Source organism: Parasteatoda tepidariorum, chromosome 9 (assembly GCF_043381705.1).
Source record: "Parasteatoda tepidariorum isolate YZ-2023 chromosome 9, CAS_Ptep_4.0, whole genome shotgun sequence".
Lineage (NCBI taxonomy): Eukaryota > Metazoa > Arthropoda > Arachnida > Araneae > Theridiidae > Parasteatoda > Parasteatoda tepidariorum.
In genome coordinates, this window is record NC_092212.1 from 2466329 (window position 1) to 2482251 (window position 15923).

Genomic DNA, 15923 nt, shown 5'->3' on the forward strand with positions numbered 1-15923 from the left:
ACTTAAAAGTAACATTTTGTTATGTTTATAATTTTTTATATAATTTTTAAGCAGTTCTTTTTTTAAACCTGAATTTTGCTTTATTAAGTTGGTTGAGCAAATAGAATGTAAATTTTTCTTGATATCAGTTAGCAGTGTTTATCACATAAAATTTAAGGCTTCAAACTTCATAAAAGGTAGGTGGAGTAAAGTGGGTTTTTCAATTAAGCTTTTTTTTTTTTAGAGAAGGCTCTAAAATCGAACTTAAATTTATTTCATCAAAAATTTTGATGCATTTTATAAACATTGGATTCGTATAAATTAAATCTGAAACGTACCTAACTTATATATTTTGTTTCATTATTTTCTTATACTAATGCATTCAATAAAACATGTTTCAATATGCCTATTTTATCCCAGAGTGGAGTAAAATGATATAGTTATAAAATTGGTATATATCTCATTAAAAAAAACCTATGTGAATATTGGCTAAGATTTAAAAATGTTTTTAAAATAAATGTATCTTGATTATATTTAAAATATAAAAGGCAAAAAAATATTTATTTATATTATGAATACCATGAACATGAGTTAATGCTTATTAAAATTAGGCTTCACTTTGAATACACAGGGATGAAAGACCTCCGCTTTTTTCTTTCAGTTCTTGAAATTTCCGACAATGTTCTAAAAAAGTAGTTTTCTAAACGTAACTGCTAGTTCTTCTTTTTGGCCTTTTCTGCATTTGTCCATGCACCTAGTTGTTTCTCGTTTACTTGTGTCCTTTTTCCTGTGGTGCATAGTAAGATGAATGTATTTTAACGATTGAAGTCAATTCGATATGCGAACACAAAGTGTGTACTATCGATGCTGTTGAAAAAATATATTCAAGCTTGATTGTTAAAATAAGACAGTCAAAAATGACTAAGACGTAGTAACAATCTACCAGAAGATATTGAGGTGAAAATTAGCAACTATTTTAATTTAAAATGATTGACTGGCAATTAATTTGAAATGATTATTAAGCATTGCACATTGCTTAATTTTCTTTAATATAGTAGTGGACAAAGAAGTTTAAAATAATATTTAAGAAACATTTAAATTTCACTGTCTAAATGTTTCTGCCACATTTTATATAAAATAAAAATCTCACGGCAGAGTTAGAAGCTATGTTTTTATATATCTTATTGATATCACATATCTCTGCCCCTCCCCCACCTCACTATTTCTGTGTTGTAACAGTTCAGCCTTTTCTATTTTTGTCCACTTTCATACCTGATACAGTATATTTTGCGGAGCTCTATTTAATTTCATCAAAAAGCAAAAAACGTGTAATAATTTTAGCCATATTTGAAATATACATAATAGTGTAAAAATTAATTTTTATAGTGGTAATATGTTCATGTTTTTTACTTTTTATAGCAGACATATTTTGATTCAATTTAGTTAATTTAAGGAAATTGTTTTCTTTACCGTGAAGAAACTGCCATATGAAGGCAGAAACTTGGTGAAAACTCATCTATATCTTTAAATATGTTCACTAAATTGTACCATTAATTATGCTATAATGGGTAATTTTTTTAATTGTATAATATGAGATTTTCCTTATCATTCTTCTCTTTATAAAATATACTGAATATATAAAAATATAAGCCCTACATGTAGGGCTTATAATCAAACAAGTAAATAATTTTTGAGCTATTTTATTATTAAATATGAAATCTGACACACGTAAAAAAAATATCTCTACCTATCATACAACATTTTGCTCTGCCTAACCATATACCAACTTTACCTTACCTCCGAAAATAATTCATAATCAATAGAAATTTAAAATTTATTCTTAAATTTTTTTGTAGAGGTGTTCTTTAGATGTCCCTCTACCAGTTTGAACCAGTTTTATGTATATAGTTTTTATCAGTGTTCTACCTAAGCGTTTTTAAAAGGGCGGCCCTCCTCGTCTGCCCTTTGATCCCTAGAAATGCACCCTTCTTGCCCTTTTTGTAAAAATAAGCTGCCATCCCCTAAAAATACCTTTTTTATTTTATTTGTTCAGGAAAATGTTATCATAACCACCTGATTTAATGAAAAGTTCACTACTGATTATTATTGATATTTAGTAGTTATTAATATTCATTTAGCTTAAAATTTTAATCCTTAATTTTAATTAGATTTTTCTTTTGATGTCTACTTATACAGTTAAAATTTACACAATATTTCCTGCCCCAGAGATATTCACATCTTTTATTTGGGTGGTGGATATATTAATAAATTTTTTAGTGGTTTTAAATTTTACCCTTTTTTTTAAAAAAATAAATACCTTTTATATAAAAGTGCACATCTGTTTAATTTTTCATAATTTCCAGTATTGTAAAATATAAATAAAAGTTTCAAAGCTATTAATCAATGAATTATTATTATTATTATTTTAGTTTAAATTTTTTGAAGAGAACCGAGATTGTCTTTAATCCTGTGATTATTTTTCAAAATCTTCAAATTTTTCTGTTATTTTGATAATGAGTGAGATACATAGAATAGTTTAAGAGGGTAGTTTAAAAATTGAGAATCAAATTCAGCTATCACATGATGTAACACATTTTGATATATGCTAAATTAGTCATTTGATATTATCAGGGATGTGATTCTTCCGCGAATTTGCAGATTTCCCCTTTTTTTTCATATTTTTCCATTTTCCCCGCTAATTTCCGCTGAAAATTTTTTTTTTTTGCACAAGTTAAAATATTTTATGAGGAATTAAATTTTCCGCGAAGCGAAAGTGTTGAAGTCCTCATTCCTCCCTCAAACATTGATTTTCATATTTACCTGATTTAAAAGTTTAACGTTGCGATTCTTAATCAGGCGATTTAAATGTCGTACATTGCGATTCTTATTTACGAGATTTAAAAATCCAATATCGCGCTTTGTAATTACACGCTTTTAAAACCCTATGTAGTAATTCGTATTTACGCGAGCTTAAATTAGACTGTGGGATTCGTATTCGTGCTATTTAAAAATTAAGCATTGTGATTCGTATGTACGTGATCTAAAAGTTACGCATCATGATTTGTATTTTCACATTTTTTAAATTCGATATAGAGTTTCATATTNATATTTTTTTCTTTTCTCGCATTAAAAAATGATCACCGCGAGAAATTCGCGCATTCTATAAATTAATTTCAAAATTCGCGAATTTCTCGCATTTTGGAAAAAGATTCGAATTACGTCTTTTAGAATAAAATCCGCTTCACATTTCTTCCTGGATCTTCATTAATTTCAATTCTTGCCCCGTTATCTAGCTTCCCTATTTACTAGTATTGTTCAGAACCTTTTCGAACAACAGAGGACAACCCCTCCGAACCACGGAACCCCTTTCAGAACACATTTTTCTGCAACCACGTGTTTACTGTAGGTATGGTTTTTTCTTGTAAGACGTTCAAATTTTTTTATGCACTAATGTAAGATGGACAAATACCTAGTAAAGGCAAAATTTTCTATGATGATGCAGCAAAAATATTCAATGCTTTAAAAAATAGAAGGCGTTAAAAATGTATTATAATAAAAGAAATTTTTTTTTCAAGTCTATTTGTATTTTTTCAGGTTTTAGAAATCTCACTTAACTTTCTGAAATCTCACCCTGTTTTTGAGAAAGGGTGAGAAATTCTCACCCATTTTCTTTCTATGATGAAAACACTGTATATATATATATATATATTCATTCATTCTTGAATTTCCTCTTTTTTACTTTCCAACTACTCTCATTTCTGTATTATGCTAAATTAGTACTAAAAATAATTTTTTCTCATTATTAAAATATGAGAAAAGTTCGTAGTTTATAAAAATAATTAAAGGCAAGCTAAAAGACAGTTTCTGTGCATAAATTTTTTCAAAATGAAGTATACACTAAAAAAATTATAAAATTATTGATAAGCAATTTGATAGCCTTTTTTTCTATATTTGAAGCTGAAAATTATGAGGAATTAACAATTGAAAGGGAAAAAAATTTCCAAAAAAAGAGAAAAAAGTTCATATTTGTATAAAGTAATTATAAGAAGAAAAAAAAATTAAAAAATGAATTTTTTTTTTTGAAAAAAAAAATGATTTCAAAATTTTAAATAATTTAAAAATTTATTAATACTTCCTTCTCCCTAAAAAAGTGATACTTATAAAATCTTAACGAGTTGAGAATAATTAGAATAAAGTAAATATTCCTAATAGCAGTTAGAATTTAACCTATAAACACAGATAATTTTACCAGTGTGTAATTATTATTTAAACAGTGAATAAATTTTTCTTTCAAAATGGAATATAAATGAAAGTGCTTTTAAAGGATGACAGCTTATTTTTACAAAAAAGGGCAAAGAGATTGCATTTATAGGGATCAAAGGGCAGGCCGCTCATCTAAAAACGTTCAGCAGTTACTTTTCAATAATCAAGGGTAGTGATTGAAAAGGCTCAAGTTAGAGCATTGGGTTACCCTGAATCATCACATTAAAAGGTGGAGGACCAAAAAAAAAAATGCATCAAAATTATTCTTAGTTATCTTAAAATTAAATTCGCAAAGGTATTCAGAATAAACATATGGAAAATAATTAAATTGCTACTGCAAATCTTATTTTATTTCTCAAAATAATGTTCTTGATATTTAGGGTTGTTATTTACAGTTTATTTATAAATTTTTATATTTTCTTTCAGTTAATGCTATTCATTGTCAAATGGAGTTATTGTTTGTTGCTGTTGGCAAACCAGTCCATGTAATGGTGAGAGAAATGTGAATGTGTGCGCAAAGGCAGGTGTTGCTAGTACCCTAAACCCCTAAATTCTGTCTGTGATATTTAGCTCAAACCTTTGGTGTGCTGGGTGCTACAACTGATCCTGTCGTTGCCGTTCCTTCCTCAAACCAGTGTGTCCACTGCTTAGGTCGCCATACATTGGAGCAACGAGTCGCCCTTACGGTTCTTCCATGCCAAGTGTTAGAAGTTTCTTTGTCCAAAGTAACTCTAAAACAGGCAGCAATAGTCAAAGTGCACAATCATTGTCTTTTGTGTTGGCGACTGTCATCAGGGAGTATTTATTCTAATCAAAGGTGTTCAGAATCCTAGACATTTTCTTCTTACCAATCAGCTTATAGAATGCAAACTACTGTACATACAATGGAAACCGCAGCAAGGTACAACAGCAATGATGCTACTTCTAGTCATAGCGGAGGAAGCAGTTTCTCAGGTGGAACTGGAGTCTATCGCAGCAATGGACCGCACAACGAATCAACCAGAGTTCTTAATCAGAATCCTTCTTACGGTGCTCAGTTTAATTCATCTGAAAAATCCAAGTGTCAAAACTACGGTTGTGAAAATGACTCCAACTCAGAATCTCCATATTCGTGGCAAAATATGAATACTTCTGTTAATTCCTCAAACAATTGGAATGATGCTAAACCTGTGATTGGGAGAAGTATTCACGGGGGTCGTGATAGCTCTGCCCCAAAAGAAGACAACATCGTCGATAACGAAAACTCATTTCCAGGTATCCTTGGAGCAGGTAGTGCTGACAACTACACAGATGAAAAATCTGCCAATGGAAATAATAGTTTCAATGCCAACAATCAACGCTCGATGCAAATGCCCCGTCTCGGTCTTTTAGGTGGAGGTGAAGGCTCTATGGGGACAGCCAATTGGAATGCTAATCAGGGCCAAACAAATGCTGCCTGGGGAGGAAATCGACAGAATAGTGGTGATATAAGTGGAGGATCAAATCCTGGTATGTTCATTTTCTCTCTTTTTTAGAAAAAACAATCTGGTACTTTTTTATGACTCAGTTATTGCTCCATAAATAATGTGTAGATAATTTTGCAGGTACACCAACTAATAAACCACCTCAAGGATCTTGGGCTCAAGCTGCAGGTAAAGGTTTGAATCCTCCTTGCAGTACAAGTGGTGCTCCAATCCCTTCTGATTCATCAAGTATGCAGCAAGATTTGCCTCCTACTGCAAGGGATCTGGCTGAGAAAGAAGCGAAAGATTTGAGAGTTAAAGCAGCTTTTAGTGAAGGATGGGGAGTAGTTGTACGTATGCTATTATCAATATGATGTGATACTTTTTTCCTTCTGATTTCAATTATAACTCTTATTCTAAAATTACAAAAATTTAATGTTAAACTGAGGGACCATCCTTAAATAATATGCAACTCATTGAAGTATCTTATTTATTCTATCTGAAATTTTGCTTCTGAATTTGGAAGACTTTTAAATAATATTATAAGTTACAAACATAGTTTGAAATCCCGCATTCTATATAAAACTTAAAATAGCGGTCAATGAATAAAACAATAATTAACACATTTCCTTGGCACTCTCAACGAGCAAAGTATGATACATCTCCACTTTATTAATGTGATGAAATGTAACTCAAAATTTCATTCAAACTTATGTTACATCAAGGATGTTGATTTTAATTTATTTTATTTATGAATTTTTTTTTGAATGAGAAAGGTATAAATTTTGTTTAGTACAAATTTCATTTTTCTTCACGTATTTAGAATAAAATTTTTTAATGGCTCTTTCGGTTTTTCTCATCTTCTTCAGAATAGCATTTGTATTTTTGTGGAATGCACGTCATGCTTTTCCCTAAATAGCATTTGCATGACTGCCAACTCTTCTGGTTTACTCAGAAGATCTTTTAACAATTCTTCTGTTTTTAATTAATTTCTTCTGATTTTTCTACTTTTTTAATCTTGTTGATAAATCTGATATGGGTGCGCTACTACTTTAATTTGTGCAAAAAAATAAATAAATAAATAAATAAAATTAAAAAAAACCATAGCGTGCCTAAAAGTACCAATCAAATTTCATGTATTTTTCAATCACATGATCAACAAAGTGCACTGAAAAATTATTAAACGTATCAGTGCGTAAGTGGGAGTGCATGCTTAGTGAAGATCAGTGAGCCACTTTGCAACATTGTACAATATTTTATCAAACATTTTGATCTAATGACAACTGAGAGAAATGTTCCTTTTCTTTTGGATCTGTTTGTTGGATCGTTCATACTTTTAACAATTAAAAAAACGTATTACTATAATTTTTTTTTTTAAAAATAGTTATTAAAAAAAAATTGATTTTATTCGGAAATTGAAAAAAAGATAAAAATTTTGCATTGTGTATTCTGTACTAATCAGATTCCGACAGTGCGCATGGAGATGATGAGTGATATTATTGCTCTTTCGGTACAACAAAGCATAAAAAAATTTTACTGCTTGTGAAAGAATAAAACGCTTTATCTTTCTTTTTCAACAATAATGATAAAGCTGTTACTAAGGCTGAATGTTTACTTACAACATTCATTGCCCAACAACATAATTTGCGAATCGGTTGTACCGATAATGGTGAGCAGTCATTGCTTAAAATGATTCAGACTCAAAATCGCTGAACATTGAGTGAAAGAACAAAAACATCAGCAATTTTGCTGGAAACTGTATCAAAGAAGAGAAAATAGCTTTTATTAGTATTTCTGTGTATTGTATTGATGACCATGACTAAATTATATCCCAATCATTATTGGCAGATGTGTGTATATTTAATATTTGCCTAGAAATGTCCGGCATCCTATAGAATTGATATATTCTGAGGTTTCGTACTTTGTCAGTAACATAGATGAATATAAAATTCAAAATTTTCCTCTCTTTGTAAGGGTGTGTGTCAGATACTTATTTACTCTTTTTAGAAAATCTAATCAAATCTTGTGAGATAGTTACAAAAATTTACATTTTTCTTTTTATTCACTTCATTTAAAATAAATTTAATCCAAGTTGTAGTTGTAAACTGATTTAAGGTTTAATTACATTTTAACTAGTGAAACACTAAAAAGAATTTTTTTAACAAAGTTCCAATTTTTAAAAGAAAATTGAATTTTCAGATTGGATTTTTGTAAGAAATTATTTTAAAATTGAGATTTTAATAAGTAAAGGCATCATAAAACAACTAGCTGAAGAATCTTATATAGTGTACATATTTATATTATTATGCTCGAACTTCTTATAAAGTGAATTTTTATTTAATATAATTTAAATTTTGATTTAATTGTGATAACAGGGAATTTCAAAATCATCTAAAATAACAGGGAAAATGAAGAGAATTTCGTATTTTCGTCTTTTAAATAATGGTGGCCACTCAAAGCACAATCTATGGGATATTTCAGCTATTCTAAATTATTTCCAGTAATTAAATTAATTTAGTATTCCAGTAATTTATTCAGCAATTAAAACTAGGTAGTATGGTTAGCCCAATATAGCTCACACAAGAGTGCAGTGATTGTGTGTTTTCTCTTAATATACTGCATATAGTATATATGTTCAGGGAATTTTATTTTCCAGACTAGAGTGTTATAGTTAAATGAGTGATTTTGAAAACTTGAAACCACGCAAGTTCAGCTTTTTTTTTTCTCCAGCATGTCTGATTAATGCATTTTTGCTGTTTTATAATGTAAGACTTCTTTTCCATAGCCTATTAATCAGGACACACCTTGGGATGTTCCTGATCCACCAGTAGAATCGGGTAAAGACAATCCTCCTCCTGCTCCTTCTCAAGTGTGGCGTGCCCCTGTCAACCAAGGTACTGAAATCTGGGAAAATAACTTGCGTGTCAACAAGGGAAGTGGAACATTGACTGTTCCACCACCGACTACCAATGTTCCACCTTGGGGTCACACACCTGCTACAAACATAGGAGGACATTGGGGTGATGATGATTCATCCTCAAGTACATGGAGTGGTCCACCCAACACAAATCCTAACTCTGCCAACTGGTCAGATCCTAATCCTGCAAGTGGAGGCAATAACAGTGGCAACATGTGGGGTAACTCTGCTCCTACTGAAAAGCACTGGAGTGGTAATCCTTCTTGGGCAGGTGAGTCAAGTTACATTTTTTGGTAGTGAAATATATTGACTTCATTGTTTTCATCACACCTATTGTTGTTATATTTGCAATCAATTTAATTGTAATTATGCCTGTTGAAAGGAAAATACTTCTAGATCGTTACCGGTTGAAATATTTAAGGATAATGTAGCAGACAATCTATGTAGTTATTATTAGAATCTTTAAAATGCTGAGTTAGCTTATGCTTTTCATGATTTATTGTTATATTGCTAAAATCTTTTATAGATGGTGCATGTCCAACTCCTGATTTATCTTCTTGGAACAATGGCAGAGGGCGTCCGTCGGCAAATTGGTCTCCTATGGCAACTCCTAAGAAAGAAATGCCACCGTCAGGATGGGAACCACCTGCAGCATCTCCGCCACCAAACCGCCGTGCTGTGGGCAGCAATTATGATGATGGAACAGCCGTTTGGGGTAATCCTCAAAGACAGGGTAAAGTTTCACACTGGAAGGATATGCCAAGTGCTAAGCCCATCATTAATTCTGCTGGCCCCATGGTAGGTGCTAATGGCATGCTGCCAAATATGAGTAATATGCCACCCTCTGGCCCAGGAATGATCAGAATACCTGGTAGTAACAAAGTGGACGCCACATGGAAGCAACAACCGTCGCTCGGTCGCAATTCAAACTGGCAAGACATGCCTCCTCATAGAGACTCTCCTAACATGTGCAATTGGAGTGAAGATGGCAACCAAATGAAGAATTATGGTAACAATCACGGTGGATCGTATGGCAATAGTTGGAACGACCAGTCTGGCAATATGGGTTGGGTATCAAAACCAAAATCAAATGCTGCCAACTGGGCTGATGGGCAAGTAGATACCAGCTCTTGGCTCGGACCTGCTAAGCAGGTAACACCAATCTGTTCTTTCCTGGTATTCAATAGACACAATATTGTCTTAACACTTTACTGACTGCTAATGGTTTTACAGCTTATGACTCGTCAGACACTGGCTATTTCAGCTGAAACTGCTTTTGGTATGCTTAAATGTAATAGCCTGCATTCTGTTTTATGGAATAATTATATTTACTAAAATCCTTTAATTATCGGCCTATAATTAAGCTATGGTTTGGTAAGAACAGGTGCCCATTAATAGGCTATTGTTCAGTGAAGTGTTAAAATAATAAGTGTCACTCAACTTTTTATATTTATTTATTATTTAGGAAACTCATCATTTGCAGTATTTAATTTCTCGGTAACCACAAATTAGTAAATTTTGCAAATCATGCCCAAAATATTCAACTGTTATCTGTTGGAATGCTTTGTTTATTCACGTATTCTGCCTAACATTCATTGTTTCAAAAAGAAAAGAAATGACCGACAAGAAATGCATTATGTAATTATGGTGAAACTCAACTCTATTAATAAAACTATACAATAATTTAACATTTTGAGCTAATAATAAAAATTTTTTGAGTAGAAAATAGAAATTGCTGCAGACCTTTTTGAACTTTAATATTTTTAATTATATTTCTGAAATTTGGAGACTCATTATTAACAAATTTTTATTATTTTCTCATACATATTTATTAAATTTAATTAAATGAATCTAAAGCAATCAATCAACATGCTTTTACAATATTTCATAACTCTTTTGTTGACATGTCAACAAGATCAAAATTTTTCGTTTAAGTTTCTGTGTTGGAATATTTTGACCTGATCCATTTTTATTTCTGCAGTTAAAATAGGATTTTTTTTTATAGAACTAAACTCTTAAGAATAAAAACCTTAATTACATTCAGGGCTTGAGTGGTCCAATAATGTGTCACTGCTAAAATCTGACTCGGTTAACCATTTCCGATTATCGAGAAGTATGCAGTTTTCCTCGATTAGCTACTGATGGTGTCAAAGCAAAGGGATGGAATGAATTTGGTTTGGTGTTTGGTCTGCTCTACTCCCACAATCCGCATACTTTTGCTTAATTCTGGTTTGTTTTTATGTAATTTCACTTAAGTAACTTTTTTTTATTTTATTCAAAATTTAGGATTTATTCATGTAAATTTGCAATATTTAACGAACTTAAATTTCAATTTATATGCAGCTTCAATTACAATTTTTATTTGTTAATAAGGTTTTATTTTGTATGTATTAAATTTATTTTATTTCATAAATTAATCATTATTTTGTTTTAAATCTCTAAGATGCATGTAATGACTAAATATTCTTGAATTTTTACCTTTGCGGTTTATATTGATGCAGGCAATTATTATGACACATTCATTGAAGCGAATTATCCTTCAAAATCACGCCATTCAACTCTGCAAATAATCAGGAGTTTACTGTATAATTCTTTGTGCTGATTTTATCTAATTTTAAAACAATATATGAAATTAGTACTTTAAAAACAGTTCTTGTGAAAATATTTTTTTTATTGTTTGGAAATTATCTCTTATTTTAGTTTAAGTAATTACAGATAAAAAATTTTTTTGAAATTATTTTTTACTGCTGTTGAATTTAAGTAAGAAATGAAATTACAAGTCATTTAAATTTTACTTCAGTTTTCAATGCCATATAAATTAATAAAGATAGTAAAAATGTTTTTAACAGTAAAAATATTTATTATTTTTTGTGGGAAAATGTTCTTTTATTTTAAGTAGTTAAAGAAAAAATTTGAATTTAAGTAAAGAAGATCCATTTAATTTTTGCTTCATTTATTCAGAGGACGGAACCCATGTGGTCTTCAGAAAATGATTCAAAGAAGGATGTGGTTGGAAATCGCCCAATCAGTGATCATCTTAGCCAAAAAATTAAGGTAAAAAAAATATATTTTCACCCAATTCAAATCTCTGACCGCAGGGCTTGGTTTTGAATTCCAGTCCTTCTTTGCCGCATTGTTTTTCATGTAAATAGTGTTAATCTATGGCTGTTCCAACCACATGGCCTCTTTGGTTTCATTTATTTTGGCTGTGCATATTTCTAGCAGGTATCTTAAGATTTTATTTTTAATTACAGCCACCCGATTTTTGTTGTGGTAAAGAAAATCCATTTGATTAGTTAATAGAAACTCTGAAAATTAACTGTTTTTGTGCTATTTCTATATGTGCTAGATCTCATCAATTTTATCAAAACGGTCTATGTTTTCAGGGTGGTAAACCGTTGTGTAAAGACATAGTTCATGCCAGCAAAGCTTTCCGTCTCTTATCAGAACTTGGATATAGAGTAAGTTGTATATCATATATCTATGTATCTTACTTCAAGTCTATCCTTCTGACAAGCCAAAACTTAATTTATAATTTAATTTCTACTATTAGAAAAAAAAGTGAATTACAGTTAATGGATGTCTCGGATTGTTTTATTTTACTTCGTCAAAACATAGAGCAGCTTTTATGAAGGCTGTTCACTTTAAAACTTTTAATTTATTTCCTAAACACACTTCTTTGTAACTTAATTGAGAAGCCTTACTTGTTAAGAAAAGTTGACATAAGCTGTGCTTTGATAGCATTTTTGCCACTCATTGGTGAGACTTGAATAATTAATACCAAAATTCCATGAATGATTTCTCTACAAATATACATTATACTTGACTATCAATTTTCTGTCTCAGAAATTCATCTTCCAAAGATTCAAATAAGAAACTAAATGAACTTAGAACTATTTCTCTTGAGAGAGTTCAAAAAACTAAAAACATACCCTCAATTCTTCGAAAGATACGTACATTAGTTTGTCGTTCAATCATACTAATTTCCTTTCCACCCTTGAAAGTATGAAATCCCCCATAGTTAGGGACTACTCTTAAATTTCTATGATAGGTTTGTTAATTTTGGTTATTCATTACAGAATGAGACCAACCTAATTTTGCTAATTGAATCATGTCAATACAGCATATTGTATCTGCAATAAATTTTAAAACTATGATGATCAATAAAAAACTTTCAAATATCTCATGTTATAATGAAGATTTCAAAACCTTTGTAGTGATGAATTTTTTTTTTTTTAAGAAACCAATTGATTTAATTTTTTTAAAAAATATTTATATATTAATGTGAAATTATTTTTATTTATAGAAGGAAGATGTAGAAAATGCTTTGAGAAANTTTTTACATGCAGTGTACCATCTTCTTTATGCCTGAGTCGTAGAACTCTGCCGCCGCTCCGCGAAGATAGCTTAAAACAGACAGAATTTGCTTAAACTTCTTCGGCTTTGGCGAGCATGGATGCTTCCATGATTGTTCTTTTGTTTCTGGTGTCATGTAGTGGACCCAGATCTCGTCTCCAGTGAAAACAGAGTCCAAAAATTCCTTGCCATCGGTTTCGTAGGCATGAAGAAATTCGCAGGCGGCTTCCACACGTTGCCATTTGTTGTCATAGTCATCCGTCCTCACTTTCGGGACCCACCTTGCCCAAACCTTGGCTTATCCTAAGCGGTCTCTCAGAATGTTGTGAATGCAGGACTTACTGACAACAGGGATCATCTTGCTGAGGTCCCGAACTTTCACCCTTCTATCTTTCAGCATTGCTTCTTCCACTTTCGCAATCGCTTTGTCCGAAAACGATGGCCGACCAGAATGTTGTTCGTCATGGACGTCTGTAAGTCCGTCTTTGAATTCTCTGCACCATTTGCGCACTGTTTGCACACTCATACACTCTTCCCCGTGCGCCTTACAGAGTTGGGAATGAATGTCCACCGGAGGAACGTTTTTTGCACTCAAAAACAAATCACAGAGCGTAATTCGCACTTGGCGTGAGAAACAAATGGAAGCTTTATCTTTCACGGCTACCAAGACAAGAATTAACGTTGTAGATACCTCGCTGGGGCGGGAACTGGGGCAAAGGGAGCTAAGTTACACGCCAGTCTCAACAAATCCCAGTTCCTAGCATCCGCAGCTCCTTGGGAACCTTATTTTATGGACAACCCTCGTATTTTATTTTGGCTTCATATATACAGTATTAGAAAGCACTATTTTTCAGATACGGGCAGTGCAGTAAAATCTTTTAAAAGCGACTGCTCTCTTTCTCAGTAAAATAGCCGTTACTGGTGGTTGGTCCGTCTTTGGAGTTACCTCTATTGAATTTCATATTTTAGTAATCAATTTCTTAAGCGCTAAATTTACGACAATTCCGTCTCAAATCCTCATTAAATTCTGATCACTTTTATGGCAGTTATTACTGTTACTTATCATTTTTCTGCCATTTTGACATCAATTTTAAAATCCAGATATTTTTAATACGCCGAAGAACATATTAGAAATATGAGAATTATGCGAATTTTGAAACCGGTTTATTGAATGCGATAATTTATTTGCGTAATTATTTTAATGTTAAAAATTTTTTAAACTATCTCTTTGAATATAAGATTTTATAAGAAAACTAAGAACTTCTTATATTTTGAGTTTTTGAAGGCTATGCAGATTTTTAGAAAATGCAATGTTCTTTTTTGTGAGGGATGTCCTTATTTAAGGAGCTCTTTAAATGCTCTTTCCAGTTTCCAGCATCCTGCCCTTTTTAAGGTCTAGATTAAAACATTCCTTATTTTCAAATACATAGTCTTTATTTTATAATATTCTTTCCATTAATATTTTTTAAAATTTAATTGATACATTATATGTTTCAAATGATAAAGTATTTTTTTATTTAATAAAATTCAATATTAAATATCACCTGCGCAATACTGAGAAAAAATATATATGTATATATATAATGTTTACAAATATGACATTCATAATTGAGAGAATTGCCTGTTAGCAAAACATTTAGCCTACCAAATAATTTACTTTTTTCTATTTATAGATTTATAGATAGAATAATTTATAAGGAATAGAAATAATCCATTAAATATGTATATGAAATTCATTAAATATTTCATAATAAAATAAATGATATTTTATTATTATAATAAAACCAGCTTCTTTATTATTACCATTGTTAATTAATAGAAATCAATAATGATTTAAAGATGTACATATGCTTATTTAATTTCTTTTAAATTTTAAAACAGTTCTAATTTAATCAGTGAAGTGTCTTATTTAATTGAAATTTAAACTTTTATATAACTTTTTTTAAAATGCTGCAATGAAAAGTAAACCTGAAATATGCAGCAAATCTTAAGCTAAATGTGAGCTAACAAATGAAATAAAAAAAACAAACATTGTATCTAAATTTTTAAATATTTATTTAATCTTTCATTAATAAGTAAATGATGACCAGTTCAAAAAAAAGGAAAAAAAGCACATGAAAATTAATATGAAGTGAAATGTTTATGATTTATTTAATCAAATATTTTGATAGTTAAGTAATAATTAAGTTATTTAACTAAACTCGTGATTTTGCATAAGAAAAATTTGATGTCTGAATATCAAATAATTTGTATTCTGCTAACCAAATTTTCAGATCTAGCTGAAACTACTACAGTAGAGAACCGATTATCCGGAACGATCGGGACTATCGCTATTCCGGATAACTGATTTTTCCGGTTTTCTGAATCGCTACAAGAAGTCGTTTTTTAGTGTCAAACCCAACTAAAAAATATATATATTTGGAAATAATCTTAAAAATAAGGAAAAACGATGAGGTAATACACTAATGATTATTTCTGAAATGATGGTAAGGTAAACATCTTTCAAAAAAGAAAGAAAAATCCTAAAATCTTATGAAGAAAAAAAAAAATTTTTTTTTAAATATTGCGGGAAAATTTATCGAATTTCGTTCCGGTTTTTTGGTTTTCCGGTTTTCTGATTTCCGGATAACGGGTTCTGTACTGTATTTGTTATATTTTTAGTGTTTTTATGTTTCTTAAAATTTAAAGTTAGATTGAAGCAATTTTATTTGCTTATGACGTGGAAGGAAAATTTTTTTTCTATAGTAAATTTAAATTTCCTAAAATTTTTTTTCCAACTTTTTTTAAAAAAAATATATCTTAAATTATGCAAATTTAGCTCGCCATGTCCTTTGGTCTATGCATAAAACATTGTTTTTTTTTATTTTTTGTAATCAAATAACAATCAACATTATTGAAAGAATTAGCTCTTTTTTTTTTTTTTTTTTTTTTTTTTTTTTTTTTTTTTTTTTTTTTTTTTTTTTTTT

General features: G+C 30.5%; 1 protein-coding gene across 1 annotated transcript in view; it reads left to right on the top strand.

Moving 5' to 3' along the window:
* The window catches only part of LOC107455568 (protein Gawky), a gene marked incomplete in the record, with an annotated part of 49839 nt that overhangs the window by 15545 nt on the left and 18371 nt on the right, over positions 1–15923 (top strand). The window contains 7 exon segments of the mRNA XM_043042604.2: positions 4669–5730; positions 5814–6034; positions 8470–8872; positions 9128–9753; positions 11563–11655; positions 11988–12062; positions 12908–12928. Coding sequence (XP_042898538.1) covers positions 5106–5730; positions 5814–6034; positions 8470–8872; positions 9128–9753; positions 11563–11655; positions 11988–12062; positions 12908–12928 — 2064 coding nt within the window.